At 40.9% G+C, this 18,265-nt stretch overlaps 1 protein-coding gene and 1 non-coding gene across 9 annotated transcripts in view; one reads left to right on the top strand and one right to left on the bottom strand.

The window, feature by feature from the left end:
- Gabpb1 (GA binding protein transcription factor subunit beta 1) overlaps positions 1 to 17,541 on the top strand; it is a 53,240-nt gene extending 35,699 nt beyond the window's left edge. For 5 of the 8 annotated variants that reach the window (XM_057780435.1, XM_057780430.1, XM_057780436.1 and 2 more), the window contains 3 exons: positions 2,388 to 2,573; positions 7,071 to 7,186; positions 16,087 to 17,541. In XM_057780435.1, coding sequence (XP_057636418.1) covers positions 2,388 to 2,573; positions 7,071 to 7,186; positions 16,087 to 16,239 — 455 coding nt within the window. In that variant the 3' untranslated portion in view covers positions 16,240 to 17,541. The remainder of the gene's footprint in view (positions 1 to 2,387; positions 2,574 to 7,070; positions 7,187 to 16,086) is intronic. The other 3 variants (XM_057780432.1, XM_057780437.1, XM_057780434.1) reach the window with 1 other exon arrangement.
- On the bottom strand, positions 14,487 to 14,588 carry LOC130882154 (U6 spliceosomal RNA). The gene has a single exon (XR_009057790.1). It is a non-coding gene; the product is annotated as a U6 spliceosomal RNA (small nuclear RNA).
- Positions 17,542 to 18,265: the final 724 nt, after the last annotated feature.

Consider the following 18,265-nt stretch of genomic DNA (forward strand, 5'->3'; position numbering starts at 1 on the left):
CTCACAGCCTGCCCTGACTCTTCCTTGGCTTGCACACACGGGTGTGCATACCTGTACATACACATGTGCCACACACACCACCCCAGTGGCTTTTCATAAAGCCTTTGTTTTGTAGCCCTAGCCTGTAGTCCTACGACTTTTCTTTGCTTTCTGTATTCTTCTCTGTGGCCCAGTTACACAATACCTTGATTAAATAGAAATCTATGATTTCCCTTCATTTTCTATTTAAAAATTTATAATTGCTAGATGTATTTGAAAGATATAAAGTGTCTAGTGGCCATTGAAAATTCTCTTTCTCAAAGTAAAGTTTTTATCAGGAAATTTTTATGCATTATGTTTTTGGTCTATTCCAGAATAGGGTAATGAAACTTAGGAATGAGTTACTGGGTCATGTGAGTCTTTTTGGTTTTACTTTTCTTTGTTCTTAATTTTAGGTTAGTTTATAAGATTCCACCTTCAAAATGTTATATTTTTCTGTAATGTAGTTTTTGTTTCATGTAAATATTTCTACATAAAAGTGTTCAGAAGTCTTGGTAGTTTTTAGGGAATGTTTACTTACTGGCCTTAATTCAGCTTATGGCATGGTAATTTAACCTCAAAGGCACAGACATTGTTTGGCTCTCCTCATTATAGCTTGACTTTTATATTAGATCAATGAATATTTATGATATTACAGTTACCTTTTATTAAGCCAATTTGTACACACACACACTTTATGTCTACAATCTTCTAAAGTTTTAAGGTTGTTTTTTCTTACATATTCCAACATTTGACTATTAGATTGTTCTCTAGGTTTGGGATGTGTACTTTGTCTTTATAATTGTTTTTCTTTTAATTTTTTCATACATACTTTATCATTACACAACTTAAAAGAGCCTTTTAGATGAAAGGTAGGACCTATTATTTTAATGGCAGTCACTGCTAACAGTGCAAAGATGAAAGTTCTTGAGTTGAGCCTTGCCTGTTGTGACCTCAGAAGTTTCTTGCATACGCTGGAGCTTTTAAATAGTAGTACTTTTACTTAGTATTCAACCAGTGAGCCTTTCTTTTTTATATGGATGTTTGAAAGAAATCAAAGCAGTAGGTGTGCATTGGAAACATGAATAGTTATTCTGCTGGATGTATTGCTCCTGTGTGCTCTCTGTGTTATCTTGTGGCTGTTTTCCTGAAATTGTCTGATGTGCTTGCTAACAAAGCATAATTATTGCTTAGGGCAAACAAAATAACAAGAAGTCTCAAAAGTTCGTTTGCATTTTGGGGTATTCTGGGTTTGTGTTGTGACCCTGTGACTCTGTTAGTTAATTGTCACTCTTCGCCAAAACCTTCACCTTTTCCACTCCCTCTTAAACGCGTTATTACAGAATTTTATAAAGTTCACTCCAGGAGAATCTTCCTCAGTTCATAAGAGGAAGGCGGGTAGAACATGTTTTCATTACTTACAGATGTTCCGTTACTTTCATCCATGCTTTACACATGACTGGTGTAGTTATTCTAGTGACCTTGTTGTATTCCATTGTATGATGGCCACAGTTTATTTACTGCCAACGAGTGTGTGGTTGTTCCTTGTTTTACCTCACAGTTTCTGCTGTGAAGCTCTTAGGAGTGCCAATTAGCATGTCTTTATGCACACATTTTTGGGGCTCAGTGTAGTATTGCCTAGGGGGAAGAAGCTTTGACATATCAACTTGAGATTTTGTTTTCTTTTACTTAGGCAATGCCAGAGGCAAAGTTTCTAACTGTCAGCAGAACTCTCTGTGCACCTCTTAGAAATTATTGAGAGCATAGTTGGGGACTTGGTTGTGCAAAAGTTGAATTACACATTGCCATACAGTGCCAACTCTGTTTTTGCTCACTTGGTCCAAAAGGGACTCCTGCTTGTTCTGCATGTCCCTTGATACATAAATGTGTCTAGAGTAAAACCATAAAGTTCTCATTGGAGTTGAGTCTTTTTTTTGAGACAGGGCTTCTCTGCGTAGCCTTGGCTGCTCTGGAACTCACTCTGTAGACCAGGCTGACCTCAAACTCACAGAGATACACCTACCTCTGCCTCCCGAGTGCTGGGATTAAGGGCGTGCGCACCATCACCTGGCGGAGTTGCGTCATTTCATTAAGTAGCTGTAACCTTTGTTATTAGTCAGTGATCTTATATTGAACTTCATGTGAAGAAGATACAGAGGAGTGAAGATTATTAAAATGCGGTCATAAAAAGGTGGTTGGAACTCAATTATAAATTATAAAACTTTCAGTCAACTACTTACATAGATGTCTGTATTACCTTTGGCAATGACATTTAAAAACCATGTAAACTTATCCAGTATGAAAGACACAGACAAAAAAATGAATTTATATTCATATTGAATGATTTTTACTTTCTTTTCCCCTTCTAGTAGTGGCCACAGAGGAAGTGGTTACCGCAGAATCTGTCGATGGTGCAATTCAGCAAGTAGTTAGCTCAGGGGGTCAGCAAGTCATCACAATAGTTACAGATGGAATCCAGCTGGGAAACTTGCACTCCATTCCAACCAGTGGGATGGGTCAGCCCATCATTGTGACCATGCCTGATGGACAGCAAGGTCAGTACTAGATGTCTGTGTGAAGTTGGTTTGCATTCAATACTCAGGAAACTGTTTAAACAGCACGTATTTATGCACTGAATTACTCATATAACCTTTTATAATGGATATAATTCCCTGATTTTATTTACTTAGACTAGTATTTAAATTAGCTTACTTGGGCACTTAGTAGGTGGAATCAGCTTCAAAATATCCTGCGTGGAAAATGAACTTTAAATATTGCCACAAACAATACACAAATAATTCAAAATTAGCATTGGACAATTTTTTAGACTGTTTTATGCAATTCATATAGGATGAGAACTTTAAAAAAATGCCATGAAAGAAAAGAAACTACTAGCAGTACAAATTGAGGGTATGGCCCCGATCTCTGGTAGGTATAGAGCTTGAGAAGTGGGGCAGGCTGGGAAGCTGAGCTCTGGAAGTGTGGAGACAAGCGCAAGAGGATGTTCCTGCTGTTGGGATGGCAGAGGCTCGTCTGTGAGACCAGAAGCCTGTACTATACACATGTCCAGACTGTGTTGAGTAGAACTGGAGAGAACTGTGCCCAGCATGTGCATTTGAGCTATAGTGTCTTTCCAGTGGTGCTTAAGATCAGTCATATTCCTAGAAACAACCTAAAAGATGGAACTGTTGTTTTAAAAAGTGTTTGGGTGTGCAAATGAGCATCTTAGCCTAGGATGCTAGCATAGTGAGACACCCGAGATACGACTGGGCACTAATTAAAAAAAAAAAAAGCCAACCAAACAATAACAACAACAACAACAAAAAAAAAAAAAAAAACCGGGAAATGCTGATCATATTCCTAGTTGAGTTTGGAAAAGAAAGCACATTCATTATAAATGATTCTGAGGACATGAGACAGGTAGGCGTATGCAAGCTTGGAAAACCTCAGTCTGCTGATAACAAGATGACTGTGGGGTGCCGTTGTCTTGGCACAGCAGCACGCTGGACAGCTGTGGAAGCCATGACCAGTGTCTCCTCTCCACCAGCACAGAACTCCAAGAGGAATGCTTCAAAGTCAGAGTTTTTGTTTTTTTTGAGACAGGGTTTCTCTCTGTAGCTTTGGGGCCTATTCTGGAATTAGCTCTTGTAGACTAGGCTGGCCTTGAACTCATAGAGATCTGCCTGCCTCTGCCTCCCGAGTGCTGGGTTTAAAGGTGAGTGCCACAACCACTTGACTGCAGAGACATTTTTGAGAGCACCAAAGGAATATGTACATGCTTCATGAACGAGTATGAACACAAATAGGTTTGGTACAGATTGTTCATTGTCTGTTTATACACATGTGTGCCACCACATTTGGCGTCCCAACGTCGGGCTATTTTGCCCCCGACCCGGCACAGGGGGGGCACAAGCTCCACCTTTCCCGGCTAGTTGCCTGAGACCAGCACAGTTTAGCATGGTGGAGTTGGTTCTGCCTCAGAACCATTTGGTGCCCCTGAGCCACTCACAGTTTTAGGCACACAGCAGTCCACATCGCCATCAAGCAAGCCGTAGCACTTTACTCCAAAAGCTCCATTCAAAAGCTCTGTCTCCCGCTGGAGCCAGACAGAGATCATAATGGCGGCACAGCCCAGAAAGCCGGCATTTTAAAACAGTTTTTTTCTGTTGTTGAGTCAGGACAATTTCTTTGCCGCACGCAACCCACAAACAGCAAAAAGCTGTCTTAAATTCTCTCTGTGTCCTTTTTAAGTCCTCTCAGGTTTTACGTGGAGTTTATTAGCACGTTGGGTGCCACTCTGTTGAAATAAGAGCGGCAGGGCTGCGTCCCCGGCACCCAACCGCCCGCATGGCTAGCTTATGCCCCGAAATAATTACACGGAAACTGTATTCTTTTAAACACTCCTTCGCCCATTAGTTCTAGCCTCCTATTGGCTAGCTCTTACATATTGATCTAACCCATTTCTGATATTCTGTGTAGCCCCACGAGGTGGCTTACCAGGGAGATCTTAACCTGCGTCTGTCTGGAGTGGGAGAATCATGGCGACTCACTCACTCGGCTTCTTTCTCCCAGCATTCTCTCCTGTTTACTCCACCCACCTAACGTTTGGCCTATCAAATGGGCTAAGGCAGTTTTCTTTATTAGTTAACCAATGAAAGCAACAGATAAAATACAAGAACCACCTCCATCACACATGAAGTGAATGCGCCCCCTCAGAGTAGGCTTCAGAAGGGCAGGTGAGACTCACAGTATCCTGTTCTGTGTGTATGTGTTGTTCCTGTGCACGCACACAAACACTGTGTTCTGGAGGGCATTCCTGCCCTGCGGGCTCTAGGACAGCTTCCTAGAAAGGGAATCTGCAGTCTGAAGTGTGACAGCACACTTTCACTCTCCCCAGACAGTCTCAAGGCAGTGTGTGAGTACCAGCTGCTATTAGAGGCAGAGGAAGGGACATGTGGGCGCCACATGTTTGATATGGCGGGTAAACAGTTAGTGCAGAGCTTCCTGAATAGTATGGAAGCTGTCCCAGCAAGTCCACTAGGAATGTCTAAATGAGAGAAGAGCGGTTAGCAGGTGTTCACTGAAAGAACTAGTAGGTAGCCATGCAGGCTGTTCCACACACCAAGGCCCTAGATCTCGTGTGCTGGGAGGTGACTACTTTGTCTGCATTGAGCTAGATTATGTGACCATGACCCACATCCTTATCAAGAAGTTGAGAGTCTCTTTGGAGAGGAATGGTGAATATCAGCACTATACTGAAGTTACTGTCTGTTCACCACCTTTCGTGAGCCCAGGCAGGCTTTGCCACATGCACTGCTCCCTTGCCACAGAGGCTTCCTGTTTACAGAGGGGGTGTCAGAGTACCTGCAAAACTTTCTCCAGAAGCCAAAAATACACAACATAAACTGTTTTAAGTAGAGGATAGCTTTGTTTTTTACTAGATTAGAGAGAAGAAAAGTTTTATGCTGTAGGCTTTTTATTCCGTTGTATAAGAGCCATAAAGGCACACCCCGCCATGCCTGGCCGACACTACCAATTTTTTTCTCCATTCTTGAATTGTTATAAACATAATTTGTTATTAATAAAATAAAATAACACTTTCTTAGCACAGCTAATGTTTTAAATACTTATGTAAGCATGGTTCTATACATATATTTATGTGTGCTACATACATGCAGTGCCCATGGAGGCAGTTGTGAGCTGCCATGTTGATGCTGGGAACTGAGCCCTAGGCCCCTGAAAGAGCAGCCAATGCTCTTAACTGCTAAGTCCCATTTCTAATGTTTTAAATTACTGTACATTGAATTAAATTAATACTAGTTTCACTACTTTTAAATGCATTACCCTTGTTGCTGACAATTTTTAATGTTTTGACAAAAATTTACAAAGCATTTACCATTACTTGTTGGGAGGAGAATGTGTGCAGCATAGCACACGTGTAAGTCAGCACAACTTGAGGGAATCCATTCTTTTCTTCCTCCATGTGGATCCCAGCCATTGAATTCAAGTCATCAGCCTTGGTGGCAAGTGTCCTTACCTGTAGAGCCATAATGCTGGCCATGTTTTGATAATAAAATAAACATTTACATATATTTTGAGGCAAGGTCTCACTCTGTAGACCAGACTGACATTGAACTCACAGAGATCCACCTGCCTCTGCCTCCCGAGTGCCCCACCATGCCCACTTTGACAAAAAGTTTTGATAGTCTTAGAAAATGACTGGAATTTCCATCATGACTTAAAAACTAATTAAAATTTTTCTTCCTGGCTATCAAATATGTTAGCCAGGGTACATGCCCTCTATATGCACGTGTTTATATGAAAGCACTAAGAATGTAAAGAATGCCCACTAGTCCAACAGGGAAGCAGGAAGAGTGTTCATAATTGTGTGCATTCAGGTAGAGTGCTAGCAGGCGTTACAGAGCTCTGTGCTGAGAAAGGGAAATCCAAATAGAGCTGGAAAAGCAGACACAGAGTGATGCATGTGTGTTTGAGAGTGTGCTCTGTATATGCGTCCCATGCATGTGTGTTTGAGAGTGTGCTCTGTATATGCGTCCCATGCATGTGTGTTTGAGAGTGTACTCTGTATATGCGTCCCATGCATGTGTGTTTGAGAGTGTACTCTGTATATGCGTCCCATGCATGTGTGTTTGAGTGTACTCTGTATATGCATTCCATGCATGTGTGTTTGAGAGTGTACTGTGTATATGCGTCCCATGCATACTTGTTTTTATATGAATTGTTGTGAGAATAATACACAAGAAACCAGTAAAAGGAATTATGCTTGCAGGTGCCTGAGACCTCTTAAAATATGCGTCTTTAATATTATTTTGACCTTTCAGCTGTGGATGAGTATATTATGTATATGATTGCCCTCAGTAGCCACTTTAGTAAGTGGGCTTCAGAGAGACCATGAAGGTGGCCAATAGGGCCATCTTTATACAAGAGCAATGTTTGGGGCTGCTTGCTGCAGTCTAGTAGCACCAACAGTATTGAGACTTTATCTCTTAGTTGTCTGAGGTGACGTAACAAGTGTACCTTTTTCATTTTAGTATTAACAGTACCAGCAACAGACATTGCTGAAGAAACTGTCATCAGTGAAGAGCCACCAGCTAAGAGACAGTGTATGGAAATAATTGAGAACCGGGTGGAATCTGCAGAAATTGAAGTAAGGAGCCTTTTACCCGGTGTGTTTTGCTGCAGTCATCCAAAATAAATTGTTTCTTCTTCTTCTTATCATTATTATTATTATTTGTCATTTTATTTATTACTGGCCATGTTTTGATAAATAATGAAAGTGCATAGTGTCATCATTTTGTTTTAGCTTTTTGACCTCATACATATTGCAAGCCCTCAATAAATAAATATTGAATGAATGAATGAATGAGTGAAGAATTTGTTTGTAACAAAGTTTGTTATGCTGGTAACATTTGTACTGTCTTTGGTTCTTGGATTCCATCCCTTATATTTTGTTAAACTTATCCATACCATTCTCATAAGTCACTGGAGGAAGATACCCTTTTTATATTGAAAATTCTTTTCTTTCAAAAGTGCTTCTCCCTGATTGGCCTGGAAATCCTCTTACAGAAAGTTGATGTTTGCTAAACATTTTGTTTGTAAGTGCAAAAGATAATTGTTTATTTTCCTAGTATGTCCTTTGAAGAACTTGGATTCATTTAGACTGGTGTTAACACCTACCTTTTTCCTCTCCCAAACTCATGTGTTGGTGTAACAAATCATGATCTCTTAGCTTTCTCTTACATGACTATAAATAAAATTCCATCTACCGAACTTATAGTGTCTCACACAAAGCATGATTCTTAAGTAACTTTGAAGAGTAAATGCAATAGAAACATCTTTGAACTAGAAACTGCTCAAGCTCTTGACCTAGCTATAAGCTTTGAGTCTTGGTTTTATTTTCTCCTGAGTTGGAATTTAGATGAGTATTACTTCATTCTAGGCTTTTCATGAGAACAGGTAAATTCAGCACCCTTTTTACCTTTACTGCATCTGTGTGTAAAGTTGATGATTGCTTAGCTGTTCTTGTCAAAGGCTCTGGTTATCACAGAAAGGGGTTTGTTTTGTTTGGTAAGTGAATGGCAACACAATTCTTTAATATTAAAGACAGTATATTCTCATATGTATTAAAAATTAAATATATTAGGTACATTGTGGGCATAATCACAAGTATCAGACTAAACAGAGTCTAGTTATAAATAAAGCCTTCCTTAAAATCTACACAAAAGAATCTATGGCTAGTGGTTTATCCAGGATGTCTAGTAAAATTTTAAATATTAACTATTGGGTATGATGTTTTTTTCTCAAAATTTAAAGTGACACCTATAGGACAGTTCTGATTCACAAACTAGAACTTACTTCACTAGACAGATCTTATTCCGTCCTCACTAAATGCCCTTGTGTATGTGTGTGGTCTGTGCGTGTATGTATTGATGTATAATGTATGCATGTGTGTGGGGGCCAGAGGTTGATGGGTGTCTCAATCACTCTCTACCTTGTTTTTATCTTTTACTTTTAAAAAATTAATTAGCTTTATTTTATGTGCGTGAGTGTTTTGCTTGTATGTATGTGTACCGTATGTGTTCCTGGTGTCTGCAGAGGCCAGGGTCTTTGGATACCCTGAAACTGGAACTAAACATGGTTGTGAGCCACCATGTGAATGCTGGGAACAGAACCCAAGTCTTCTGCAAGAGCGGCAAGTGCACTTAATGGATGAGCCATCTCCCCAGCCTTCCACCTTGTGTATTTGAGAGAGGGTCCCTCACTGAGCCTGGAGCTTGTCAGTTCAGCTAGACTGGGGTGTGGGTTGAGGAGGAGCAGCAAGCCTCATGGGTCCTTCTGCCTCTGCCTCCTCAGCACTAGAGATTACAAGTGTGCACCATGCCCCGCTTTTTACATGGGTCCTGGAGGTCCAAACTCAAGTTCTCATGGTTGCACAGCAAGCACATTACTGGGTGAGCATCTCCACACCCCTGAGGTTCACTTTATTGTCTTTTTCTCATTGTCGGCTGGTCTCTTTGGAACATAGAAAGTAAAAAAAAAAAATACTGCTTTGTTTCCATTCTATAATAAAATGTTTAAAATTGTTTGAATTTCATTAAATGTAAGTTTATTTAACAGTTTACTTGTTTGGTCTATTGAGATAGGGTCTCTCTGTGTAGCTTTAGCTGTCCTGGAACTCACAGATCCATCTGCCTCTGCCTCCCGAGGACTGGGATTAAAGGTGTGCGCCACCACCTGACTAACAGTTTATTTTTTAAACCATAGTGATTGTAGCCTATCCCTTTATTTACTAATGACTAGTGGGCCTGTTTCCCTCCCAAGTCTAGCCTGGTTCCTTTTCTAGTCTTCAGAGAATAGGGGAAGTAATTCCAGGTAAACAAGAGAGGAGCTAGGGGCACTAAGTAGAACTAAGAAGGAAGCTTTAGGGAGATTGGTTTAATTTGGTATAAAGAACAGTGGAATTTTACATTTGTTTTCAGTAGAACTTTTTGGTAATGGACATCTTTGTTGGCATCACTGGAAATGCTTAAGCCAAGGTGATGTGATCTCTTAGGTTTCTAGTCTAGTTGATGCCTATCTAGACTAGAAGAGATGGAGCAGCTGGAGTCACAGGATAAGGATGTAGCATCCAGTGTTCATGTTTTCCTACAACACGTGAAGTCACTCTTTTACATGTATTTTCTTTGATGACAGTAGAATTATCCTAGGAGCAAGCTTTTATGCAGTTTCCTTGGATGACATCTCGACCAAACTTTAACCCTAGAAGTTTTTGTAAAATTGATTCTCAGGTGGGGAGATTTTGACCCTAAAGGATATTTGGCAATGTTTAGAAGCCTTTTTGGTTGTCACAACTGTGGGTAGAGGCTAGGTTGGTATCCTCTGTTACCCAGGACAACATTAAGAATTTATGTCATTCAAGCATACTAGTAGTGCTTAGATTTAAAAAAAAAAAAAACTATTAAGAAATATAAAACTTTAACTCATGCACAATTTTCATGGGTCTTTCTCTGTATTTTTCACGGGGCTCACAGCTGACAGGGTAACAGTAATCTCTGGAAAAGTTCATTTAAATTGTTAAAAGTTAATTATAGATACTGTGGTGACAGTGAGGAACATGAAATGGCTTTCATTTTGGAGAGGCAGATACAAATAAGATGCCAGCCACGCTGCCTTAGTGCGTTCAACTTTGCTTCTGCTTCTTGGCTCCCTGTTGAAGATGCTTTGAAGGGGAAGTATGTCTTACGGGTGGGTATTCCCCCAAATGAGCAGCCTTGAGCTGTTCAATGGAAGTAAATGTGTATGTGGGAGGGAGACAATGCGCTAAGCACATTAGGAGCCAGGTTTCTCTGCTTCTTAGGTAGTTACATGAATTCCCGTCAGAGGTAACTTTATATGATTCATTGTTTTATTTTATTTGCATTGGTGTTTTGGCTGCATGTATGTGTGAGGGTGTCAGATATTGGAGTTACAGACAGCTGCCATGTTGGTGCTGGGAATTGAACCTGGGTCCTCTGGAAGAGCAGTCAGTGCTCTTAACTGCTAAGCCATTTCTCCAGCCTTCTAGAGATGACTGTTTATTAGTCAGTTTTCTTGTTTGTTTGTTTTTAGACCTTTTTTGTGTTGTGGGGGTGGTGGGTGTTCAGGATCAAGCCTAATACATGCTAAGCACATGTTAGGTCTACCCCTGAGCTACCCTGTCCGTTACTCCACCTTATTTTTCTTCCTTTCTCTCCTTCTCTTTCTTGTCTTTCCTCCTTTTCCTCCTCTTCTTTGTGTTTGTTTGTTTGTTTGTTTGTTTTGAGGCAGGGTCTCACTACGTTGCTCTGGCTGACCTAGACCTTACCAGGTAGACCACTCTGACCTCAAACATATCTGCCTGCTTCTGCTCCCAAGAACTGTAATCAAAGTTATATGCCACCATGCCTAGTAGGATGGTTTGTTTTGTAAATGAAATGACTGAGTCCTTTAGTCAGGTGTGAATAAAGGGTCCTTCATGTTAGTGCTTTTATGAAAAGTGATCTTTAAATTTTAAGTGCTGTCTTACTTGATCTATTTTTTTAAATTTGTTTTTGTTTATTTCACTTATATGTTTTCTTGGTTTTGTTTTGGGTAGGGTCCTGCTATAGACCTGGCTAGTCTAGGAGTAGCCTTGTAGCCCAGGCTAGCCTTTCACTACAGCAGTCTTCTTCACCTCAGCCTCCAGGGTGCTGAAATCACAGCTGAATCTCCAGCCATGCTTGGTTTGTCTTTCTTCTGCCAGGGTTTAAAGTTCTGTATAGTCACAGGCCCTCTATCTCTTCTCAGGAAGTTCTTTCTCCAAAGCTGGGGAAGAAGAGGGTCTTCTATGGAGAAGGCCAAGTAAAGGTATATTTTGGCTTTATGAACCATATGAATCCTGCAGCTGCCCAGGTCTGTTGTGTTAGAAACGGCAGCCACAGACAGTTCAAAGCGAGTAGGTGTGGCTGTGTGTCAAGAACTGCGTTGATACAAATCACATCATTTATCACATCCGGACAGGTGATCTTTAGGTGCAAGCAAATAGCTCTGATACCTGACCTAGCTTTTATCCTGAAAAAAAAAAATTGGGACTTGAAGCTGAAGGGACAGCTCAGCAGTTAAGAGCACTGACTGTTCTTCCAGAGGACCTGAGTTCACTTTCTAGCACCCACAAAGAGCTCGCAATTCTCACAGAGATCTGACACACTCTTCTAGTCTTAACCAGTACCTGTACCTGCGCGTGCGCATACACACACACACACACACACTCACACAGAGTAATTTAAAAAACAAACCTTTAATACCTGCTAAAGGAGATATCATAATCATGAAGCTGGTTTTCCCAAGGCAAAGCTCATCCATTATAGTGTGGATTTGCTGATTTCTGTGATTTCTCCAAATGTGAGAAACTTGGCATAATTTGTAGCTAGGGCCTAGGAGAGATGGCTCAGTGGTGATTAAGGACATGTATTGCTGCTACAGGGAACCAGATCCCATTCGTGTTAAACAGCTCACAACTGCTGTAACTCTAGCTCCAGCGCATCTCACAACTTCTGGCTTCTGTAGGTACTTGGACTCACACATATACAGCTCTGCACAGACACATAAGTGCCTCGTAATTAAAAATAAAACATTTAAGATGTGTGTGTGTGTCTCTTTGTGTGTGTTGGGCTGACAAGGTGGCTCAGCAAGTAATGCTTGCCATGCGAGCCTGGTGACCTGAGTTCAGTCCTTGAAGCCCATATAAAGGCGAACAGAATCAGCTCTACAGAGTCGTCCTCTGACTTCCACACATGGCGCACATGCACACAGACACAGTGTACACACACAATAATAACTGGTAATAATAATCAGTTAAAAACACACTAGTTCTCAGAGACATGGGTTTGGACTCAACAGTAGGTTTGAATTTTCTGATATTTTGAGTGTGTGACCTTGGCTAATTTGGCATTTTGAGGCATAGCCTGTCCATCAACAAGACGGAAAATGAATAGCATCAGCAATTGATTGAAGACTACGTGAAAGAAAAGCCTGGTGTCATGGTGCACGCCTTTAATCCCCTCTGTGAGTTTGAGGCTAGGCGGGTGTACATAGTAAGTTCCAAGCCAGCCAGAGCTACACCGTGAGAAGAGATGAAATGGGGACAGACGCAGGCCGAGCACAGTGGTGAGCATATGATAAATGCTCAGTAAGTGATATTTACTAGCAGGATCGCCCTACAATGTGTGTTGAGGTAGAGATAAACTATTGTAATTGTGTCTTTCAGTTTATAATACAACAAAGACATACATTTGAGTATTTGAAAAGTATGTATTAAAATCATCAAATTGTCCCACACTTGCTTTTATGGCAGAATTAGAGAATCATCTTTGAAAATAAAGCTAAAATCACCTCTGGTTCTGTTACCTAATATATTAATTCGGGGTTATGGTGTATGTGTGGCTGTCAATCTTGATTATTACTAGGGTTTCATTTTCTTAGAGGTCTGTGATGTTAGACGCCTTTCTTTTCCTCCAGTGCTGGGAGTTGAGCCCTGAGCTTCCTGGATGCTGAGCAGCGACAACCTATCCCTAGAACAGTACCTTAGCACCACATATTAATGGATGAAATTATTGCTATATGGAATATCAAAATTGGAGGCTGGAGAGATGGCTCAGCAGTTAAGAGCACTGGCTCCTTTTTCAGAGGACCCAAGTTTAATTCCCAGTACCTACATGGCAGCTCACAGTAGTCTCCAGTTCCAGGAGATCTGATGCCCTCTTCTGGCCTCCTTAGGTACTGTACTTTTAGGGTGCACAGGCACACACACACAGGCAAAACACCCATACCATTTATGTGCAATAACAATATATCAAAATTGGGCCAAAATTTGTTGGCTCAGTAGGTGGAGGGACTCACTGTTGAAGCCTGACATCTTGGGTTTGATCCCAAGTCTGGGTAAGGTTAGAAGCAAAAAAAACCTGACCCCAGAAAGTTGTCTTCTGAACACATATGTGCTGAAGCACATGAGCCCACAGAAACTCAGAGTAAATACTAAAAATATCAAAACTGGCTAGTGTGGCTTTACTATAAAATATTAAATCCATAGGATTAACATTTGTATTTAAATAAAAATGTCAGCTGTCAGCCTGTTTCGCTATTGATGTATGAAACACTGCTATGTAAAGAAACTTCCATGAAGTAGCTATGACATCAGAGGAAGGTCTCAGTTAAATAACATTTTCCATTTCTCAGACTTTTATTTGCTTTGAAAACTGAGATGGTAAACAAGTTCTTGTTCCATATTCCTGCATTTCTGAAAAGTCAAAGGTACAACACTAAAAGTCTATGTATTAATCATATTCAAAAGATTCAACAAATACTAAGGATCTTTGTCTTTACATTTTACAGATTTAGACAAAAAGATGATGAAACGAGTCTTTTATTTGGCCCAATTTGTGAAAGGGAGCTATTACTTTATTTGTATTAAAATGTATTTTACTTACTGCTCAGTGGTTGACAACTTGCCTAGAATCCGTGAGGTTCTGTGTTTGACCCCAGCTGGGTGGTGTGTGTGTGCGTGCGCGTGTGTGTGTGTGTGCGCACGTGCGTGTGCAGTGAGATAAGGAAGATAGGATTAAGCCATTTCACTTTCCACTGTTTGTCTCACTCCATTTGCTTTCATCTTCTACAGTAATAGTAAATCCCTTGCAAATGCCAGGTGTTAATAAATAACACTAGATGGCCGCTTTATATAGGCAGTTTGTTCTAATATTTCCTATGCAGTTGGGGAAAATTTTATGTATACTCAAAACTGACTAACAAAAGATCTTATTTCTTAACACATGTAAATTTAAAAAGATTTAGTTTCATTATTATTTATTTATTTATTAAAAGTTATGTGTATGTGTGCATCCACAGAGCTGGTGCCTGGCAAGGTCAGAGGCATCAGAGCCCCCTGGAGCTTGAGGAAAATTATGGAATGCTTCTTGAGTTTGTGTGTTGTCCTTGTGCAACGGCCATGATAATCTCTGTATTATTCTAGTTTTAGCATGTGTGCTGTCAAAGTGAGCTAAGCCCGCTCCTCATAGGTCTTGCTCCCAGGGAAACACAACCAGGCCCTACCTTTCTTCTCTACCCCTGGTCATTGGCAAGCTCAGAGTCCTGCATAGGTCACAGCGGTTCTAGTGTTGCTTGCTTCCCTGAGGCTTGATTCTTCTGGCTGCCATCTTTCCTAGCATCTTGGAAGGTCCCAAGAGAAGGGAAGCAGCCATGTAAGGTATTAGGTAGGACCTGGTATTACTGAAACTGGAAATAAAAGACATTCCTTTCTTGGACTTCTCAGTCACTCCCATATCTGGTGGAGCCTCAGTCACTCCCATATCTGGTGGAGCAATAAGAATCAGAAAAAATACTAAATCTAATTTCATTCTCAGCTTAGGACAGTGGGTGGGATCATATGGTGGGTGTGAGGGAGGGAGAGAGGGAGGGGTGCATCTTTCTCCTGGTAGGAGCAGTTGAGCAGTAAAGCAGAGGCAGTCTGTGTCAGGAGGCAGTGGATATGGAGGAGATCCTCAGACTCTTCTCAAGGACCTCCCTCACCTTCGCTCCCTCTGGGCATGCTCAGTGTAAACCTGGTGTTTTCTGTAATTCAGTTATTTTCAGGTTCCTGCCTCACTAGTGGATCATAGGTCTTTGCAATGAGATTACTCCATTCCTGATATAGGAAACTTCCCTGAGCCTGGGACTGTGTGGATTAGGTTTTCTCCATGTGCTTACTATAGGTATATGAAAGTTGGTCTCTTTCTCCTTAATAATAGAGGTGCGGTGAAGAGAAGAAATAAATATACCGTTTCCGCTGGACTGGGTTTGTATATGCCGGCTCTCAGTAACTGGGAATTTAAAGAGTTTATACCTGTTTAACAGTAGAAGGTTGTTAGAGTTGCCTTTTATGGATTGCCCACCGTATGACTTCGCGAGTCTGGCCCAGCACCTGTTGTGGTGGAGTTCAGGTGTTTGGCTTGGTGGTGTAGAGGAACATGGGTTGTTTTGAATTTAGTGACATTTGAATACCATAAACCCAGTTCTTGCAGTGTTCTTGGGAAGGCTGCGTCGTTTCTGAGCACTAATTTTCTCACTCGTAGCCGGACACATGAGGAGTGAGTCGTGGAGTTGCCTTTGCTCAGCTGTGGTAGGGCTCAGCTCTGTGGTTGTTTTCTGAGGAGAGATGAGGTGTGTTTACATAGTTTCCTCTGAAGTCCTCTGTTACTTTCTTCAGTACACAAGAGAACAGGTGCACATTTTATGTCTGCTATTCTTATTTATAAATTAGAAATAATTTTCTTGAAATTAGAGAATAATCTCTATCTCATAGTACAGAGAACAAAAGTGGGGAGTCCCCTGTGGATTGGTGGAAAGGTGAGAACATCCTGGAGGTACTTACCACTAGGCAGCTGCTGTGGCCACTGCAGTGTTTTGTCTGTCTGTCTTCCTTGTATTTTTTGAAGGACACATGATTATGTTAATATATTTGTGCAAAAATTGAAAACACGATTTTCTTTTCTAAACTAGGAGAGAGAAGCACTTCAGAAACAGCTGGACGAGGCGAACCGGGAGGCGCAGAAGTACCGGCAGCAGCTGCTCAAGAAGGAGCGGGAGGCGGAGGCCTACAGGCAGAAGCTGGAGGCCATGACGCGCCTCCAGACCAGCAAAGAGGCTGTCTAGCCGCCTGACACGTACGTGAGTTTGATTTTACCTTTGTCCAGAAAGAATGCAGTCTTGAACTGCACACAGTAAAGACACAGCCACGGGAGTACTGAATAATAGAAAATCCTGCAGATTGATAATGGGACTTAAGCCATGAGCTCTGAATTCTTGTAATATAAAACTTTAGAACTTGTGAAATGTATTTAAAACTGAATTCTGTAAATAGTTTTTTGGTTGTTTCTTTTTTTACAGTTACAAATGAGTTGATAAAGATTGTTGAGGAGATCCAAAAACCATAGTAAGGCACTGTTACAGGAAATTCTTGATTTGGGTACAGACTTCATATCTCAGAGACAGGAGTTGGAAGGGTGGTCGTTGTCAGTTAGACCAAATGTGTACTAATTATGGTGGACTGACGCTGGAAATAGCTCTGCAAAGAGATTTCTCCCAGGAACTTTTGTGCAGCTTTTAAGTTGTCTCAGGTTCACTGAAAACATTTTTTTAGGAAGCAGAAATTTTATATTTGTTCAATTTCAGCTACACACAAGTAGATTTACATGTATATGAAGCAAATATTTTTAAAATTTTGTTTGTACATATTCTGCATGTTCTATGATTTTAAGATGCATCCCTTGCTTAGATATGTTTCCCACAAAGACGATGAAAGTTACCAGGAAATACATAAGGCACTGCTGTCGCTCTGTCAGCCACTGAAAGGAAGTAAGCAGCTGGGTTAACTGGCAACCATGGCAATGTTCTCGGAAGGAGCAGCTTGCAAGAGAACGTGAATCTGCAAAATCTATGCTTTTTTTGAAAATTCCATTATGGGGATGTGAGACTGTATTCTGTGCCTTCCATCATGATTTCCACGTGAGCACTTTGAGGCGCTGGATTTTAAGATAATGTTTTTGGCAAACTCAGTGCATTTGGGTTTCTGAAATATTTCATGGACTTACTCCCCCCCTACCCAAGAAATTATTCTTATGGAAAATTGCTTTTGTATGTAGAACAGGAACCTTTTGTACTCAGTGATGCTATAGATACGTCTAATGTAACTTCCGCTCTTCCCTGTGAAGCTCCAGGCCTGCGTTGCAGCTCAGTCTCGTCACAACAAGGTCCATTCCACAGTGTGTGGACATTTGGCAGGCTCTTCCATTCTGTTTTGTAAAATGTAACTTCAAGCTCTTTATTTTTTTTTTGTTTTTGTTTTATTGCTTTATGATAACATTTAATCCCAAAACTACTCTAGATGATCTGTATAAAGAACCAATTACCTTCAAGACTGTACTGGCCTCCTTTTCTATTTTACAATTAAATATCTTTCCACATATGCTCAGTGCAGACTCGTGTTTTGACTGTACATTCCTCTCACAGTAAAATGTGGGCAATAGAGCTCAGTGGTGGAGCAGGTCCTTGGTGCTTTTGGACAATGGTTCAAATCCCATCACACACATGACCCAAGCTACATTCTGCTATATGAAAACATGCCTTAAAATCCCCCAGAGGGACTGACTCCTTGGGAATATGATGGTTCTTACCTGGGTTATCCTTACATGAAGTGAGGTGATAAAGGGTCTGGAGCCTCAGCCTGCTCTTGCTGCTTTCTGGAGAGCACAGCAGCAAGTCTCCATGACAAATATAAGAAGACTAAGGAAGAGAATTCCAGCATTTCTCTAAGTTTGACATTAAATTTATTCCTTTTGAAATGTAGCCTCACTTCCAGTCTGGTCTCCAACCTATGAATTCCGATGACCTTCCTACATAGTTCTGGGGCCATATGCACGTACCACTACAATATCGTAGGCGGAGTTTTCCTGTCCCGACCACCTGTACCCAAATAACCAGCAGCCGTTTCTGAATAACTGACTCGGAGATTTAATATAAATTAACTCTTACATCTAAATTAACCGATATTTCTCTCCTGTCATTCTTCCCTCCTTCCCAGCATCCTTAGTTTGATAGTCCCACTTATACTTCCTGCCTGGTTGCCGGCCAATCAGCGTTTTATTAAATCAGTTCGGGTGACAAATCTTCACAGGATACA

Source organism: Chionomys nivalis, chromosome 9 (assembly GCF_950005125.1).
Source record: "Chionomys nivalis chromosome 9, mChiNiv1.1, whole genome shotgun sequence".
Lineage (NCBI taxonomy): Eukaryota > Metazoa > Chordata > Mammalia > Rodentia > Cricetidae > Chionomys > Chionomys nivalis.